Source organism: Ornithorhynchus anatinus, chromosome 2 (assembly GCF_004115215.2).
Source record: "Ornithorhynchus anatinus isolate Pmale09 chromosome 2, mOrnAna1.pri.v4, whole genome shotgun sequence".
NCBI lineage: Eukaryota > Metazoa > Chordata > Mammalia > Monotremata > Ornithorhynchidae > Ornithorhynchus > Ornithorhynchus anatinus.
The window spans coordinates 19,347,215-19,366,019 of NC_041729.1; the positions used below are offsets into that span (position 1 = coordinate 19,347,215).

The 18,805-nt window shown below is 44.4% G+C and overlaps 2 protein-coding genes across 7 annotated transcripts in view; one reads left to right on the forward strand and one right to left on the reverse strand.

Annotated features, from left to right (window-relative positions):
- The window catches only part of CCDC63 (coiled-coil domain containing 63), a 48,116-nt gene extending 44,200 nt beyond the window's left edge, over positions 1–3,916 (forward strand). For all 6 annotated transcript variants that reach the window (XM_029048285.2, XM_029048309.2, XM_007655356.3 and 3 more), the window contains one exon: positions 3,714–3,916. In XM_029048285.2, the coding sequence (XP_028904118.1) occupies positions 3,714–3,856 (143 nt within the window). In that variant the 3' untranslated portion in view covers positions 3,857–3,916. The remainder of the gene's footprint in view (positions 1–3,713) is intronic.
- A 6,160-nt stretch (positions 3,917–10,076) lies between these two features.
- Positions 10,077–17,985, reverse strand: MYL2 (myosin light chain 2). The gene is made up of 7 exons (XM_001506105.4): positions 17,893–17,985; positions 15,100–15,189; positions 13,877–13,952; positions 13,472–13,576; positions 12,475–12,553; positions 12,341–12,389; positions 10,077–10,446 (listed from the first exon to the last, which is right to left on the reverse strand). The coding sequence occupies exons 1-7, from the start codon at positions 17,893–17,895 to the stop codon at positions 10,348–10,350; spliced, it is 501 nt and encodes a 166-aa protein (XP_001506155.2). The 5' UTR covers positions 17,896–17,985; the 3' UTR covers positions 10,077–10,347.
- Positions 17,986–18,805: the final 820 nt, after the last annotated feature.

The window sequence follows — 18,805 nt, forward strand, 5'->3', positions numbered from 1 at the left end:
GGCTAGGGATTCTGAAGTTATTGTCTGCATGTCCCTCACTGTCATCTAAGCACGATTTTGCAAACCTGGTCAGCAGTGTACTTAAAACACAAGTGAGGGCAGGTGAAAGCAGAAGCAGGTCACATTTGAGGAGAGCATGAAGTAGAAAACAGTTGTGGAGCTCCTAATTTTGGGCCTTTTTTTTTCAAGCCTGACCGAAACTTATGCCTCAGTTGGGGCTAATGAAGTATCATCAAAAATACAGCTTTAAACCAACAAGGATCAGTTCTTCCAATCATCAAATATTAAGTATTGTAGAAAAGCTCAAATCTTAGACCTGGTTCTAACTCTAACCCACATCTTAACTTACAGATTCTAGTTTGACCTCGGTTGATCAAATTGATGACTGAATTTTGATTTTTGATGAGGTTACTTTTCTGAATATGGTGATTCTTGAACATTTAAAATGAAATGTTTGATAGTAAGAAAGCAAATATTTGGAGTCCATCTTAATTTTTCCTCCTTTAGAGTTTGTCTTTCTTGGCTACTCTTGGTCCTTGTTCCCTTTTACATTAGCCACCTTCATGTACTTCTCTCCTTCCCTTTGTTCTTTCAGGGGATGGCAGTGGCCTAAAGGACATGGGTATAGGTAGGATGAGAAAAAAAAATCAAAGCTGACCAGCTGAAGTTCATAATGACCTTCTTGAGGCTGGATCTTCAGGCTGAAGATATATACTGGAGGGATTAATGGCATTTACTGAGTTTCTATTGAGTGCAATGTGCCATACTAAGCCCAAGATATGTTGCCTACCCACCAGGAGCTTATCTCCAGTGATTATTTTCAAGGCTGACTTTTCAGCAAGGAAAATAATATTGATCCATACCATTTACCCTCACCAGTGGGGTCAGATGTAAATCTAATGAAACTCAAGGATATTTCATTCATTCAATAGTATTTATTGAGCGCTTACTATGTGCAGAGCACTGTACTAAGCGCTTGGAATGAACAAGTCGGCAACAGATAGAGACAGTCCCTGCTGTTTGATGGGCTTACAGTCTAATCGGGGGAGATGGACAGACAAGAACAATGGTAATTAATAGAGTCAAGGGGAAGAACATCTCGTAAAAACAATGGCAACTAAATAGAATCAAGGCGATGTACATTTCATTAACAAAATAAATAGGGTAATGAAAATATATACAGTTGAGCGGATGAGTACAGTGCTGAGGGGATGGGAAGGGAGAGGGGGAGGAGCAGAGGGAAATGGGGGAAAAGAGGGTTAAGCTGCGGAGAGGTGAAGGGGGGGTGGTAGAGGGAGAAGAGGAGCTCAGTCTGGGAAGGCCTCTTGGAGGGGGTGAGTTTTAAGTAGGGTTTTGAAGAGGGGAAGAGAATCAGTTTGGCGGAGGTGAGGAGGGAGGGTGTTCCAGGATCGCGGGAAGATGTGGCCCAGGGGTCGATGGCGGGATAGGCGAGACCGAGGGACGGTGAGGAGGTGGGCGGCGGAGGAGCGGAGCGTGCGGGGTGGGTGGTAGAAAGAGAGAAGGGAGGAGAGGTAGGAAGGGGCAAGGTGATGTAGAGCCTTGAAGCCTAGAGTGAGGAGTTTTTGTTTGGAGTGGAGGTTGATAGGCAACCACTGGAGTTGTTTAAGAAGGGGAGTGACATGCCCAGATCGTTTCTTCAAGAAGATGAGCTGGGCAGCAGAGTGAAGAATAGACTGGAGCGGGGCGAGAGAAGAGGAAGGGAGGTCAGAGAGAAGGCTGATACAGTAGTCTAGCCGGGATATAACGAGAGCCCGTAGCAGTAAGGTAGCCGTTTGGGTGGAGAGGAAAGGGTGGATCTTGGCGATATTCTAAAGGTGAAACCGGCAGGTCTCGGTAACGGATCAGATGTGTGGGGTGAACGAGACACCGAGATTGCGGGCCTGAGAGACGGGAAGGATGGTCGTGCCATCCACGGTGATAGGGAAGTCTGGGAGAGGACCGGGTTTGGGAGGGAAGATGAGGAGCTCAGTCTTGCTCATGTTGAGTTTTAGGTGGCAGGCCAACATCCAGGTGGAGACATCCTGGAGGCAGGAGGAGATGCGAGCCTGAAGGGAGGGGGAGAGGACAGGGGCGGAGATGTAGATCTGCGTGTCATCTGCGTAGAGATGGTAGTCAAAGCCGTGAGAGCGAATGAGTTCACCAAGGGAGTGAGTGTAAATGGAGAACAGAAGAGGGCCAAGAACTGACCCTTGAGGAACTCCAACAGTTAAAGGATGGGAGGGGGAGGAGGCGCCAGCGAAGGAGACCGAGAATGACCGGCCAGAGAGGTAAGAGGAGAACCAGGAGAGGACGGAGTCCGTGAAGCCAAGGTGAGATAAGGTATGGAGGAGGAGGGGATGGTCGACAGTGTCAAAGGCAGCAGAGAGGTCAAGGAGGATTAGAATGGAGTAGGAGCCATTGGATTTGGCAAGAGGTAGGTCACAGGTGACCTTAGAGAGAGCAGTCTCGGTAGAGTGGAGGGGACGGAAGCCAGATTGGAGGGGGTCTAGGAGAGAATGGGAGTTAAGGAATTCTAAGCATCGATTGTAGACGACTTGTTCTAGGATTTTGGAAAGGAAGGGTAGTAGGGAGATAGGGCGATAACTGGAGGGGGAAGTGGGGTCAAGAGTGGGTTTTTTTAGGATGGGGGAGACATGGGCATGTTTGAAGGCAGAGGGGAAGGAGCCATTGGCAATTGAGTGGTTAAAAATAGAAGTTAAGGAAGGGAGGAGGGCAGGGGCGATGGTTTTAATAAGGTGAGAGGGAATGGGGTCCGAGGCGCAGGTGGAGGGGGTGGCACTTGCGAGGAGGGAGGAGATCTCCTTTGAGGATACTGCAGGGAAGGAAAGAAATCAAATGTTAGTTAAAAAGCTCAGATATGTAGTGTAAGTGTGGCTAAATTCTATCATCAGGAGATTAGCTGAAAGATGAAGAAAATTTTCTGAAAGTTACACTGCATGTAATATAACTACAGCTCAAGCAGCTTGGTGTGATTACGACTAAGGTCACTTTTAAGCAGAGAATCCTTTTTGCACAAGTGGCTCTGGAAGATAGGCATGTGTATTTAGATATTACTTTGGAATTAAGAAATATTCTAAACTGTAAAACTCTCAGTGGAATGTTTTAGGGAGTGAACCTTCATTTTCATCATTATCATTATCATCATCATTCTTATGGAGAAGCCTCCCTGCTGATTGGTTGGGTGGCTTGGAGTCTTGATGATGTGAGACCTCAACTAACCAAACAATACAATGATTGCATTACCAATAATGATGGCATTTGTTAAGTGCTTAGTAGCTCTGTTCTAAGCGCTAGGGTAGATCCAAGTTAATCAGGTCGGGCACAGTCCCATGTCTCAAAGGGGACTCATAGTCTAAGAAAGAGGGAGAGCAGGTATTGACTCCCCATTTTACAGTTGAAGGACCTGGATTCTAATCCCTGCTCTTCCATTTACCTGCTGTGTGACCTTGGGCAAGTCACTTCACTTATCTGAGCCTCAGTTACCTCATCTGTAAAATGGAGATTAAGACTAGAAGCCCCATATGGGACAGGGGCTGTTTCCAACCGATTTGCTTGTGTCCACCCCAGTGCTTAGTACATTGCCTGGCACACAGAAAGCACTTAGCAAATTCCACAATTATTATTATTATTAAGATGGTTCATTTCATGAATTTAGACTCTTTGTCATACTAACTTAATTCTTTTTGGAACAGCTGACAGACCTTTGGACCATGATTCTCTTCGGGATATGGTGACTGAAAATTTAAATGACAAGCATTATAAGGACTATTTCTTAGAGAAGTCAGATGAACTCAGACAAGGAAAAGATAAGAAGAAATTCTCATCAATTGGATAGGCTGTACTGGATCAAATATGTGCCATCAGAAGGTTGAGTAAACATTGTATTCTAACATAATGAGGTTTCATTCTTCAAAATTCATACCTAAGAAACTCATGGACAATCCAAAGTCATTTCAATGATTGACTGAAAGGTCAGGTTAAGAAGGGACTGAAATGTGTGTATCCTCTGTCCCCACAAAAGATTGGGGGTAACCCAGGACTCAATCAATCCATTAATAGTATTTATTGAGTACTTACTGTGTGCAAAGCACCATACTAAGTTCTTGGGAAAGAACAGTGCAAGAACATTGGTAGACATAATCCCTGCTCACAGGAGCTTACAGTGTAGAGAGGAGCTTATAGCCTACAGGAAATGAGAAAAACAGAGGAAGCAGTTGAGTCAGGAAGGAAGTAGGGCTAGGTAGAAGCTATGGCTGAAAGAAGAAGCATAAGAATATAAGAAAATAAGCCATTGCTGAATTAACCATTGGCCATCTGGCCCAGTATTGAGCTGCCAGCAGAATTTTGGGAGAAACAATGTATTAATTGTGTGATAAGGCCTACCATAATGGTTAGGGATGGGACATCTACAGCTAGAGACACCCTCTTACATTCTTAACTTTCTCTCTAATAACTCATTATGGATGACTAGTCCATGAATTTTTCCAAACTCCTCTTGGATTTATTGAATTTTTTTGTGCTTGCATAGTTTCTGGTGGAAAAAAATATCAAATGATTACACCTGCTAAGTGAAGAATTATTACCTTTAGGGCCCTCTAGACTGTAAGCTCATTATGGGCAGGGAACGTGCCTGCCAATTCTGTTTATTCTACTCTCCCAAACTTTTATTAAGTTCTCTACACAGAGCAAGTGCTCAGTAAATCTGATTGCATTTTTTTTTAACCTGTCACCTTTGGCAAGCAAGATGGCCTTAGTGGAAAGTTCACAGACCTGGGAGTCAAAGGACCTGAATTCTAATCCTAGTAATACCTTTACCTGAGCTATGACCTTGGACAAGTCAATTAATTTTTCTGTACCTCTGTTTCCTCATCTGTAAAATGGAGATTGAATATCTGTTCTTCCTCCCTCTAAGATTGTGAGCCCCACTGAGATAGGAACTACATCTAATCTGATTATTCTGTATCTACCCCCAGCATTTAGTAGTGCCTGGCACATAGTAAGTGGTTAAAAAACCATAAAAAATCACAATTGTTATTATAACTCAAACTTCAGTTTGAAGATTCAAGCTTCTTACTGGTCATTGTGGGATTTCAGTCAATAGGTGGAATTTACTGAGTGCTTACTGTGTTTCAGAGCACTATACTAAATGCTTGGGAGAGAACAATACAGTAGAATTGATAGACCTGATACCTGCCCTCAAGGTGCTGACAGTCAAGTAGGGAAGACAGACATTAAAATAAATACTGAGAGAGTAAGCAGTAGAGTATGAAGATTTGCTGTGGGGCCGGGGGTGGGGTGAGTAACAAAGGGAGCAGGGAAATGAGAGGTAATCCAGGGAAGGTCTTTTGAAGAATATGTGATTTTAGTGAGGCTTTAAAGATGGGGAGAGCAGTGATCTGTCAGATATGAAGAGGGAGGAAGCTTCAGGCAAGAGGGGAAGTTTGAGACAGGTGTCACTGGGGAGCTAGACAAGATTGAGGTACAGTTTGGTGAACAATAAATCTGGATTCACCATATTCTCAAACTTTTTTATTTTTGTAGACTGCATTTATACTCTTTCATCTTGCACTGTTTGGTTGAAAGAATCCTAATTTTTTCAGCTTATTGTAGGAAGGTAGTGGGCTCTATCCATTAATCAACCAAACACTCATTCCAAAGTATTAACCGAATGCCTTCAGTGTGTAGAACACAGTCCTAACTGCTTGAGAGAGTGCAATAGAATTAGTAGACTTGATCCCCACCTCCAGAAGTCTACAATTGAATGAGGTAGATATTCACTAAAATAGAAGGAAAGGGAATTTGTACATGAGTTACTGCTTAAGAAATATGCATATGTGAGGTGGCACAGCAGTACCTAAGCGGCAGCTGAGGGGTGGATATAATGTGGGAAGATAAGACATTGCCTGGGAAAGGCCTCCTGGAGGAGCTGTGATTTCAGAAGGGCTTCAAAGATGGGGGAATTGTGGTCAATTGGATTTTAAGAAGGAAGGAGTTCCAGGCTGAAGGGAGGGCGTGAGCCAGAGGTCAAGCTGAGTAGAGATGAGGAGATAATTGTGAGTAGATTAGCTTGAGAGGAGAGAAGAGCGCAAGCTGGGATGTAGTGGAAGAGGAGAGAGGATATGTAAAAAGGGCAGAATTGATTGAATACCTTAAAGCTGATGGACAGACGTTTCTGCTTGATGCAGAGATGTGTGCAGAATGAATGATTTAGCAAAATGATCTGGGCAGCAGAGTGATGATGATGATGTTGGTATTTGTTAAGCACTTACTATGTGCCGAGCACTGTTCTAAGTGCTGGGGTAGACACAGGGGAATCAGGTCGTCCCACGTGGGGCTCACAGTCTTAATCCCCATTTTACAGATGAGGTAACTGAGGCACCGAGAAGTTAAGTGACTTGCCCAAAGTCACACAGCTGACAAGTGGCAGAGCCGGGATTCGAACCCATGACCTCTGACTCCAAAGCCCGTGCTCTTTCCACTGAGCCACGCGAGTGAAGTATGGACTGGAGAGACTGGAAATAGGGAAAGCAGTGAAGAGGCTGATGTAGTAATATACTAATCAATCAATCAATCAATCATATTTATTGAGTGCTTACTGAGTGCAGAGTACTGTACTAAGAGCTTGGGAGAGTACAATATAACAATATAACAGAGTTGGCAGACACATTCCCTGCCCACAACGAATTTGCAATCTAGAAGGGGAGATAGACATTAAGACAAATAGTAAATTATGGAGATGTACATAAGTGCTGTGGGACTGAGGGAGGAATGAATAAAGGGAACAGACCAGGGTACAAATGCAGAAAGAAGTGAGAGAAGAGGAAATGAGGTCTTAGTCAGGGAAGGTCTTTTGGAGGAGTTGGTAGGGAGAGTCTGTTGTATATGAAAAGAGAGAGTGTTCCGGGCCAGAGGCGGGACCTGGATGAGAGGTTGGCTATGGGATTGAGGCATAGTGAATAGGTATGATGAGTCTAGTCGGTTTATGACAAGTGCCTGGGCCAGGATGTTGGCCTTTTGCAATGGAGAGAAGGGACTGATCTGAGAAATGTTGTGGATTGCATTTGGAGCATTTGTCCAGCAACAGATACATCTGAGGGCTGAAGGAGAGGGAGGAATTAAAGATAATGAACAGGTTGCAGGCTTGAGAGATGGAAAGAATGGTGATATTTTAAACTATGATGGGAAAGTTAGATGGAGAAGAGGATTTGGGATGGAAGATGAGTTTATACTGAGCATGAGGGGCAGGGAGGACACTTCTGTAGAGATGATCTGGAGGCAGGAGGAAATGTGAAATTTCAGTCGGTCAATCATTTATTGAGTAGTGTACTAAGCACTTGGGAGCATACAATATAACAATATAACAGATGCATTCCCTGCCCACAGTGAGCCCACAGCCTAAAGGGGGAGACAGACACCAATATAAATAAACTACAGATATGTACATAGAGGTGAGAGGTGAGGGCTAGGAAGATAGATTTGGGCAACATCCTCCTAGAGGCAAGTATTTGAAACCACGGGAGCGAACTCTTGGTTTACATGGTCTAAACCCACTCCCTCAGAGAACTCAGTTCCTCCAGTAGCTTCAACTACCATTTCTACCCCGATGATTCCCAAATCTACCTCTATAGCCCTGGCTGCTCCTTTTCTGCAATATTGAATTTCCTCCTGCCTTCAGCTGAAAGTGGTGAGAAAGCAGTTAAGTGGGGTGGTCAGGGAGGGAAGAAGAATGAGTGTAAGAGTTTTTAGAAGGCAAAAGGGAGGGGTTTGGAGGTGTTATTAAAGAGGGTAGATTTTCTGCCCGAAAGCAGGAGGGAGATCTCTCTTAAGAGAGTAGATGTGGAGGTGAGAGGGAACTGAGCAAGTGATTTTGCCAAGGAACTGGCAAGAAAGGGGGGAAGTGATGGCAACAGGGACTTCAGGGGGAGATAAAAGTCTGGAATAATTGGTAGGAGCAATTGACATTGGTATTGATGAAGGAGGAGACCTAGGTTCTAACTCCAACTCTGCTATTGGTCACTTGGGTAAGTCATTTGCCCTGTACAAACACCATAATCATTATTTCTATGCCTCATTTTCCTTGTCTGTAAAATGGGAATAATAAACCTCCCAATTTCATAAGCATATTGTAAGGAGTAAGTGAAACGATTTATGTAAAAATCCTATACAAATTCAAGGTTTTTAAAAAATTATTTCCTTCCTAAATTGCAGAAATCAAAATGGCAAATAGCATTTCAATGTACCATACTTCTGTAAAATAGAAAAACTGTGTATTTTTTTTAATCTCTTTTCTGATGATGTCCAGTATTGGTTGGCCTTTTTATTTGCTACGAACTGGACTGAGGATTTAAAAGAACAGTCACAAATGACTCTGAAATCTCTTTCCCAAGTGATAACTGTTCCAAATCCATATTCATGTAGTTGTAATTTGGATGATTTTTCCCCTAGATGAAAAAGCTTTCACTTGCTCACGCTGTTGTTTTTCAGACTGCTCACTCAGGTTTCTGAGGTTACCCTATCTTCATGACATTCTATTACCCTCAAGAGTTTACTGGGAAACTTTGAGATTTCACTGTCCCACCAAATTATTATTATTTTTTATGATATTTGCTAAGTACTTACTATGTGTTAGGCATAGCATTAAGTGGTGGGTTGGATACAAGGTAACCAGGTTGGACACAGTCCATGTCCAACAGGGGGCTCACAGTCTTAACCCCCATTTCACAAATGAGGAAACTGAGAAAAAGAGAAGTTAAGTGACTTGCCCAAAGTCACAAGCCAGACAAATAATGGAGCTGGGCTTAGAACTCTGGTTCTTCTGACTCTCAACCATGTGATCTATCTACTGAGCCACACTGCTTCCCTACTTATGAAGATGTTAAACAAAATGAGCCTAGCCGCACCATCCCTGGGGTAAGGGTGGGGCCAGGCACAAGTTTGGAAGAAGGTCAGTGAAGTAATTATGTTTCTCTGCCGCTGAACGGTCCATTAAATTTTCCAGTCAACTGAGTGCAGATGCCATGGGGGTCTGACACATCAATCTAAAACTGCAGAATTCAACAAAACGGCTTATGTTGCTCCTATATTACCTTTTCATAGCCAGCAAAGCCTTCAAGAGGTGGCCAGGCTTTGCTCTGAAAATGTCCATTAAACTCTTCCTCTCTTTACAAAATAAGCAAGGGGAGAGCTGAGGAGAAAGAGACAAACTCTGCTGCAGTGCAGGTTCCTAAAGTTGGAGTGATCTCCAGGAGAAAGCATCATCAGTGTCAGTCCCCTGATCTCTGTCAGAAGAGTGTAACAGTTGGTGTTTCAGAATGGCAAAGGGTTCCTCTTCTCAGAGCAGATAAGTGGAAATCACCGTACACTAATGTCTGAGTCCAACCAAACATTACACTGGCAAGATTAACTGGAAACCAAATGGAAAGTGGAGAGCCAATCAGTCAACCAATCAATCACATTTATTGAGGGCTCACTATGAGCAGAGCACTGTACAACAGAATTAACAGTCATGTACCCTGCCTGTAATAAGTTTACATTCTAACCAGCCCGATCTTCCTGGATTTTAGGTATGATTCTGGCAAGGGCTCTTTTCAGACCCTTATGGGGTATCACGCTGCCCTCCAGAATCAATAGGATGTTCATATTTAGTTTGTCGTTGAAAAACTAGGATACTGGTCCAAACCATCAAATTTGGTGCCTTACCGTGATAAACGTCTTAATTTTATTCCCTTACCCTGAAAATATTTGGTGCCTAAAGAAAATTATCTTTGCCACTTGAGGGCAGCAGTATTACACTCCATTCTCCACTACAGGGATTTCTCTTTCACTCTCTCTTCTCTTCCTCCCTCTCTTCTCTCCCTTTCCCCTCCCTCCTTCTCTCTCTCTCTCTCTCTCTCACTACCCTGTAGCCCTTTAAAACAACCACTTCTTAAATCCACATGGCCTGCCTTTTATGCAACATCAAATCTCATCAATCTCAACAAATCCATATGCATTGCATACCCCTTGCATACCCCAGCTGCCTACCCCAGCTCTCTGATAGAAACAAGTCACAACAGTTTAAGTAGAGAAATACCCTTTATTGCAACGCTGCCTCCACTTGGATTTCTTCTTGCCGAATGAACCACAGAGTTAGTACAGAAGCCAGATATGCCCTGAGCTGGCCAGAGTGGATGTGAAAGGAAAGCCAGATGGGGGTTGGACTGGAGAAAAGACATGGTGGGTATGAGTCAGGTTGGGCATTTATTTAACAGTTCCATTTAATGGGAGATAGGATGAGTGGACATCTGCAATTGAGGCCTGCTAGGCACATAAAGGGAATCCAGGCCCCTAATCTTTCTCCTCCCCATGGGTGATGATATGCACGAGGTTTTTGTAGTCTAGGTTTCCAGTGACATCAGGAGGGAAAGCTGCAAACATCTGATCAATCTGCAATCAATCACAGGAAGACAGAAGGTGACTACGGTGAGGGGGGACAAGAGAGGTTATTTAGAAGGAACTGGTGCAGAGGCTGACAATTGAGAGGGGAAAAGAAAGAGACCCTGGAAACACCATGAGGGGAAAGAAATGTTTACTGAAAGGCAGGAGACAGGAAAAAGTTGAAAATTGAAAGGGAATCTGTGAAATTAAATTAGTCACCAGAAGGATTCCTGGGTAGAAAAAGCTGGGAAATGCCAGATTAAATAACCCACTCTAATGTATTTTGTGATCAATCACTGCCAAGTGCTGAATAAGCCTTAGTATTGCTCTTTATCATTGCCTGAGCTTTTTGGAAGAAAGGTGTCTGGAAATCTAGCAAGTAAATCTGTAAATAGATAAATTCCATCCTTTCTAGTACATGAGGTGGGAACCTGCAGAACACTTATATTTTTAATAATAATTTGGAAATATCAGTCATCATTCTAAAGAAAATCTTGGCATGTCTTAGGCCATTCTAAATCTCCCTTCTATTCCTGAAAAGGGTTGTGAGAGGTGGGGGATGGGGGAAGAGGGAAAGAAGGTTTCTGCTCTGTGCAGAGAGTGGGGAATCACTCATGTCTTCCTGGGTTTTAGGCTTGGTTCTGGCATGAGCTGCCTTCAGAATCAAAGCTACATCCCCAAATTCCAAGTCAAACAAAACCACCTGCCCTCTGTCACCCTTATGTGTGCACTTTATATTATTACTATTGTTATTATTAATTATTGTATTTATTAAGTGCTTACTATGTGCCAAGAACAGTTCTAAACACTGGGATAGATGCAAGTTTATCAGTTTGAACAGAGTCCCTGTCACACATGGGGCTCACAGTCTAAGTAGGAGGAAGTAGAATTTAATCCCCACTTTACAGTTGAGGAAAAAGGCATAGAGAAGTTAAGTGTCTTCCCCAAGGTTACAGAGCAAGCAATTGGCAGAGCCAGGATTAGAGTCAAAGTCCATTGACTTCCGGGACTGTGCTCTTTCCACTAGGCCCCACTGCTTTGTATACACATTTACTCAGCTCTGCATTCAATTATTAACTTTGATTATCTTTTAACACTTTTTGTTGTCTTCCTCTTCTCCTCTTCCTTAGAGTGTAAGCTCCCAATGGGCTTGGAATGTGTCACTTCTTTATTCGGTACTTCCTAAGTGTTTAGTTCAGTGTTTTACAGGAGGAGAAGCTCGATAAATACTGTGGCTGCTCTTGCTAGTACTACTTCCAGCTGTGTCAGGCTATCTGTAAAATGGGTTGGTGTAAAGCAAATTTAGTAAAAAATGCCAGTAAGAAAACTTTTTTCCATAGGTTACTATGGGTGGTGTAAGAGAGACTGAGGCATTGCTGGGAGGTAGAGCTGCAAAACATTAACCCTTTTGGGCCTTTTAACTGACAGGAAATGATCAGCTATTGGAGGGTACTGGGGGAGTACAGAAGAAGGAAGAAATGTGTCTTCCTGAAGAAAAATGGGGAAAATGATAGTATTTATTGAGCGCTTACTATGTGCAGAGCACTGTACTAAGCACTTGGAATGTACAATTCGGCCACAGATAGAGACAATCCCAGCCCAATGACGGGCTCACAGTCTAATGATCACACTAGTAGGATCCCAGAATGTTGTTTGTAGGCCCAGTCTTTTTTGGGCAATTAATATCTAGTCTCATGCCACCCAGAGAAAACCGGAGGGAAAAAGGAAAGAGGCTCCCATTCAGTTTGCATCTTGGTGGTGACAATCTGGGTCAAAGGAGTAGAAAAAGGTCAGGACTGCAGACCCAAGAAGAAGTTTGAGTTGTTACTTCCTCAACTGAAGAGTCGCATGTCCTGGACACAGGGGTCAGTGGGTGGGAAGAGGGAAGAAGATGGAGCCTTACCTCTTCTTGGGAGAAACGCTCTGCCTGAGTCATTAGCATTTCCCGGATGCTGCAAAGAGAAGAGCCAGCAGTGACCCTGGGGATTGGAAGTGGAGGAAAATACAGGGTCCCTTACCCCACGGGCAGGCACTTACTAATCTGATTTCAGCACTCCTTTGCCTTCAGGATCAAACACCTTGAATGCATTGAGAATGGTCTCTTCCGGATCAGCCCCTGAAAAGGAAGGCAGGTAGTTTCTCTTGGTGGTTCTAACCTGGCGGCAGTTGATTTATTTATATCAATGTCTGTTTCCCCCTCTAGACTGCAAGTTTCTTATGGGCAGGGAATATGTCTCCCTCTTTCCAAAGCACTTTATGCAGTGCAGTGCATACAATAAGCATCCGTAAATACTGTTACTGATCTACTGAGCAGCCAGCACCACTGAGAAGCAGTAGGCATTCCTTCTGGGAGCGTAAGACACTGGGGATCCTCGGCTCATGAACAGCTTGGATTGGAGCGATCCGCACAGTCCTGTGGCCAAATTCTCCTCCTGCTGCCCAGGAGTCTCTTAAGGGCACCGGGCCCCCTCTGCTTCAAAGAGGGCCTGGAGTACAGTAAGTGAATCCTTTCCTAGCTGAGATGGACAGGCATCTCCTGCTTCCCTGAAACCATCTATCTGCTGACATAGGCATAACATGCTAGAATCAGGGTACCTAAGCATGTTAATTGTAAGCCACGAGATTGATTGTAAGATATGAGGGTGGAGATAATAATAATGATGGTATTTGTTAAGTGCTTACTATGTGTTAGGCACTGTTTTAAGTGCTGGGATGGATTCAAGGTAGCCAGGTTGGACAAAGTCCCTGTCCCACAGGGGGCTCACAGTCTTAATCCTCATTTTACAGATGAGATCACTGAAGCACGTCACACTCCAGACAAGTGGCAAAACTGGAATTAGAACCCAGGTCCTGCTGAGTCCCAGACCTATGCTCTAGACCATGTCTATCAACTCTATTAAGTACTCATTCAAACACTTAGTATAGTGCTCTGTGTACACTATCAATCTTTGATTGATTTATTGATTTAATTCATACCCACACATGTCCACACACAAAGAGTTATCACAAGCCCTGATGTCTTGCAGCTGCTCACCCTTGAGCTTCTCCCCAAACATGGTCAGGAATACGGTAAAGTTAATTGGTCCTGGAGCCTCCTTTATCATTTCATCGATTTCTTCATTTTTCACATTCACACGACCTGGGGAAGAAGTCAAAGGAACCGAGATCCATAACTTGAAGGGAATTAGGGATTAAAGGCATAGGTGTATGCCCACATGCATTTCTAGTTTTCCAAACAATTCCCTCCCAGGCTCGGTGTGTGTTGGCGGGGGGGTGGGGGGGCATGGGGTTGTCTCTTTAAAGATCAAATTCCTTTCAGGGAAAACTTGATGCAGTCTACAAAAATGTGAATAATTTTTGGTCTTTTATATGTATCATTTAACACTGTTTAGGGACTAACAGGAATCAGAGCTTAGTGAATACTTTAGGAGAGTCTTACCAAGGGCAGCAAAAGTGTCTCTCAGATCTGCCTTGTCAATGAACCCATCACGGTTCTGATCCATGATGGTGAACGCCTGTCCCAGGGAGAAGAGAGAAGCTTGTCACAGGATAATAACAGAAAGGAATTCTGGGTTTCATAGCTATGCTGAGAGCATGGAAAGTGGTTTTTGCCATCATCATGCACCTACTGGGTGTGCAGTCATAGCACCCATGACCCCTCCATTGTGATGAGGATGGGCAAATGAAAGGTTGGGGAAAGTGAGGCCAGCTTTTCCCACATCCATCACTAGGGCTATCAAGGACAGAGAGAAGTCACCCAGAATGAGGAGAGCAAGGAACCCCTCCTCTCCCACCCTCCAATCTAGTGCCGCTGCTGCCATAGTCGATCTGGGTATGGGCATCAAGATAAAGAAGTGGGGAAGGAGCTTGGAAAAGGGAGGATGATGGGTGCAGAAATGCCTGTTCTTAGTCCTGCTAGGATTTATAGGATTTTAGCCTCTCCTTCCGATTTCTTTCTCAAGCCATCCACCTCTCCTGCCAACACCATCCTGCTTTCATCCTCTTCAGAATTGAGCTTGGAAACTGGGTTTGAGTCCAAGGGCAATAGGTCCAGGGACAGGGAGGAGTGTCTATCTAATATGGGGTTAGGCATGATATTCATCCTCAAGTATTCCCCCTTCCCAGGAACAGAGGTTCAAACAGCACTGGCAGGATGGCCAGCATGTTTCTTACTCATGGCATTCCTGGCAGCTGCCTGGAGTTTGACTTCACTTTGAGAGGAAAACAGATCTGCAGTGGAAAATCCTACAAATCCTTGCTGGTTTGAGAGGCACAGAATGCCTAGCTTGCCTCCTGGAGACTCATGAAGTTGGAAATGATAGGGGTCACACATGGCTCTTGTGAGCGCACCCCCCAGGAATATACTTTGGTTTCAAACAGAGGCAAACCCAGGATCCAGACATTAAGACACCCCTCCTGGCTCATATGAGGGGTTATTCATTCATTCATTCAGTCGTATTTATTGAGCGCTTACTTTGTGCAGAGCACTGTTTTCAGTGCTTGAGAAAGTACAATACAACAATGAACAGTGGCATTCCCTTCCCACAGTGAGTTCACAGTCTAGAGGGGGTTATCAGCCTGGAATCAAGAAATTCCTGCCCTGTTCCTGGATGAGAAACCACTGCTGTGTTAAAGACCGGAGTTTTGGTTCCTGAAACTCACCTCCTTGAATTCTTGGATTTGGGTCTGTTCAAACATGGAGAACACATTGGAGTTGGCTCCCTCCGCTCTCTTCTTTGCTTTCTTGGGTGCCTGGGAAAGGGACACCTGTGATTAGTGACCAGAGATTCGATGTAGGAGTAATCGTGAATTTTCTACCTATAGCTGGTGAAATGAGCCTTTCAGTGCTCGCGATGATCAATCAATCAATCAATCAATCATATTTATTGAGTGATTATGGTATGCAGAGTACTGTATTAAGTGCTTGGGAGAGTACAATACAACAGAACTAGCAGACACATTCCCTGCCCATAGCGAGTTCACAGTCTAAAGGGGGAGACAAACTCTAATATGAATAAATCAAACCCTGACAACCGAAGAGCAGGGAACTGGCTGTGTGCACCTCAGCCTGGTCGGGAAGAGGCCAGATCTCAGCCCAGGTACTGTTGCTGCGTTTCTTCTGGAAAAAATTCACAAACAAGACCACCACCCAAAACAAGAGCCCAGGAATGGCCCCCAAATGGAACAGTACCTCAGGATGAAGTAATATTTCTAAGGAGTTAAAACCAAAGAGATTTCCTCATCTTCCTTTGATCAGAAGCTCCCAGAAGCCCACAGGTGACTGCTTTGCCCCGGGCTCCATTTAACCAATAAAGAACGCCACACAGAAACATTTCTCCTCCTTTGGAGCCACTTAAACTTCTTCCCCCTCCCAGCCCTGGGATTTGCTGCAGTCAAATTCATTACATTTATGACAAACACCCTGTCACAGATTGTGGTGGCCGTTACTCCTGGGGAAAACAAAACACACAAGCTGAAGAGAAAGATTTTAAATTTGCAAGTTCAAAAGGTAAAAAATATTCTTTCCTCCGGCTGCCTGAACAAGAGAAAAGAATTACAATTTGATCCTTAAAAACGCTCAATCCCATTTTGCCAGCCCTGGGAGTTATTGATTTCTAGACAGGTCAGTAGACAACCCATAAAAAAACCAACTCCTTTTATTTTGTTTTTGCTATTCCCTGGGAGCCAGCATTATTTGCAGTTCATTGGTGCATTGACTGGATTTCCAGAGCAGCCAAACACCTACGTGTGCCTGGTGCTGAAAGCTCCTCCCAAAGAGCAGCAGTGTGGTTTAGTGGAAAGGGCAGGGGCCTGGGAATCAGAGGACCTGGGTTCCAATTCTGGCTCCACCATTTGTCTGTTGTATGTCCTTGGGCAAGTCACTTAACGTCTCTGTGCCTCAGTTCCCTGATCTGCAAAATAGGGATTCAATACCCATTCTCCCTTCCACTTAGATTGTGAGCCCCATGTGGGACCTGATTATTTGTATCTACCCCAGCACTTAGTACAGTGCTTGATACAAACAGTAAGCGCTTAACAGATACCACAAATTATTAAAGAAGTCTTCAGAGATCAAGTCTTCAGAGATCCTTCGAAAAGGGTTTTCCGGTTAGTTTTTGGACTCTTTCTCTCAAGTTTTTGCCTCACAGTGGCTTAACTGGGGTAGTAGTACAAATTGGGTGCTGGGAAATGGGGTACAGAGTGGGGTGTAGACCTCCTGCTGCAACTGGGCTGTCCCCACCCTCTTTTGAAAAGGAAAGGGAAGGACTTCTTTAGAGTAGAGCCTCATGCCCACAGGTTCCAGGGTTGGGGTTGTGGGGGGTAGGGGGGTTGTCGGGGAAATCAATCCCCACCTCCACCACCTTTCCCTGTCCCCTCACAGCTAATATATCTAGAGAAGCAGAATGGTCTAGTGGAAAGTGCAAGGGTCTAGGAGTCAGGAGACCTGGATTCTAAACCCGACTCTGCCACTTGCCTGCTGTGTGACCTTGTGCAAGTCATTCAACTTCTCTGTGTCTCAGTTCCCTCAACTGTAAAATGGGGTTTAAATACCTTTTTTCCCTCCAGCTTAGACTGTGAATCTCATGTGGGATAGGGACTGACCTGACTTTCTTGCATCTACTTTAGGGCTTAGTACAGTGCTTGGCACTTGGCACATAGTAAGCACTTGATAAATACCACAGTTGTTGTTATCACTAGTTCTCAGAGGTACAACTGGGGAATAAAAATCAAGGGAAGCTTGTGAGAAGCAGCATGTCAGTGGAGGGAGCACGGTCATGGGAGTCAGAAGAATCCAGGTTCTAATCCCAGCTCCATCACTTGTCTGCTGTGTGACCTTGGGCACTTAACTTCTCTATGCCTCAATTATCTCACCTGTAAAATGGGGATTAATGCTGTGAGCCCCATGTGGAAATGGACTGTGTCTAACTTGATTAGCCTATATCTACCCCAGCGCATAATAAAGTTCCAGGTACATGAGAAGCAGCGTGGCTCAGTGGAAAGAGCATGGGCTTGGAGTCAGAGGTCATGGGTTCAAATCCCGGCTCTGCCACTTGTCAGCTGTGTGACTGTGGGCAAGTCACTTAACTTCTCTGTGCCTCAGTTACCTCATCTGTAAAATGGGATTAAGACTGTGAGCCCCACGTGGGACAACCTGATTCCCCTGTGTTTACCCCAGCGCTTAGAACAGTGCTCTGCATATAGTAAGCACTTAACAAATACCAACATTATTAAAACATAGTAAGCGCTGAGTAAAGATCATTAAAAAATGGGAAGGGAAAAGGAAGAGGACATGTGAAGGAATTCCTCCAAGGAAGCAGAAAATCCAGGCATCAGCCTGGCTCCACCAGCTTTCTGATGCTTTAAAGGGTGGGGGTGCACAGCCAGGAAACTTACTCTCGGTGGTCCCCTTGTCCCCCCACCGTTATCCTCCTATCTGACAAGATCTCTACTTACCATGGGGAAGGTCAATCTGCAAAGTCCTAATGCTTCTTTCAAGAATTTCCAATGCAATCCCCCAGCCCTTCGCAGCCCGAAACAATAAATACTTCCCACTCCAATTTAAAAATAACCTCATGACCACTTTTGGCAGTAATAGGTAAGTTAAGCCCCACCTTAGGCCCCCTTTCTCCCCTCCCCATCCTGGTGTCACTCATCTTGAATAACAACAGATTGTTGTCACTGGCTGACATGTGAGACCTGAAGGCTTTCAAGGTTAAAGAGACAGTCTGCGTCAGAGGGGCCTCTCTCATTAGGATGCTGACAATCTCTAGTTCTTGCAGCTTGGAGAGGGCACTTTTGGGCAGAGGGACATGTGTCAGTTATTGTCAAAAACACTGCAGAACAGTAAATGGCTACAGTCTTCCCTGTACACGGAGCCCTCGTCCTCCTGACTGATAAAAGGGTCTGAAAATCAATCAATCAATCAATGGTATTTATTGAATGCGTGCAGAGCACTGTACTAAGTGCTTGGGAGAGTACAATATCACATAGCAGGCAGTCAGGTGGAACCAGGATTAGAACCTGCTCCTCTGACTCCCAGGCCCATGCTTTTTCCTCTAGATCACCCTGCTTCCCATAGGCCACATTCCTTCCTGAGCTCTGAGACCATGGCTATTGGTTTTGCCTCATTCAGTGTGTGCTTGCACAGTGTGAACAGACCATTCACCAAAAGAAAATACACACCTGCAAATGAGTCTTTATGGCCTCTGCTGTTCCCAAAAGGTTTTGCCCTCTAGCACATCCAGCCCAAATAACCATCAATTCTGTTCAAACTGAAACCTGCTTTCCCCCTCAAACTCTCACTTTGAATGGAGATACTGGCTCAATTTTCCGACTCATTTGAAACTACCGCTTTGATTTGGGTTCC

Bases quoted from the DNA above. Each gene is read 5' to 3' on its own strand.
- MYL2 (XM_001506105.4), bottom strand. The intron at 13,953-15,099 runs GTGAGTTTCAGG...TCCCTGGGACAG, and splicing joins AAATCCAAGAATTCAAGGAG to GCGTTCACCATCATGGATCA. The intron at 12,554-13,471 runs GTGAGCAGCTGC...CTTCCTTTTCAG, and splicing joins GTTTGGGGAGAAGCTCAAGG to GGGCTGATCCGGAAGAGACC.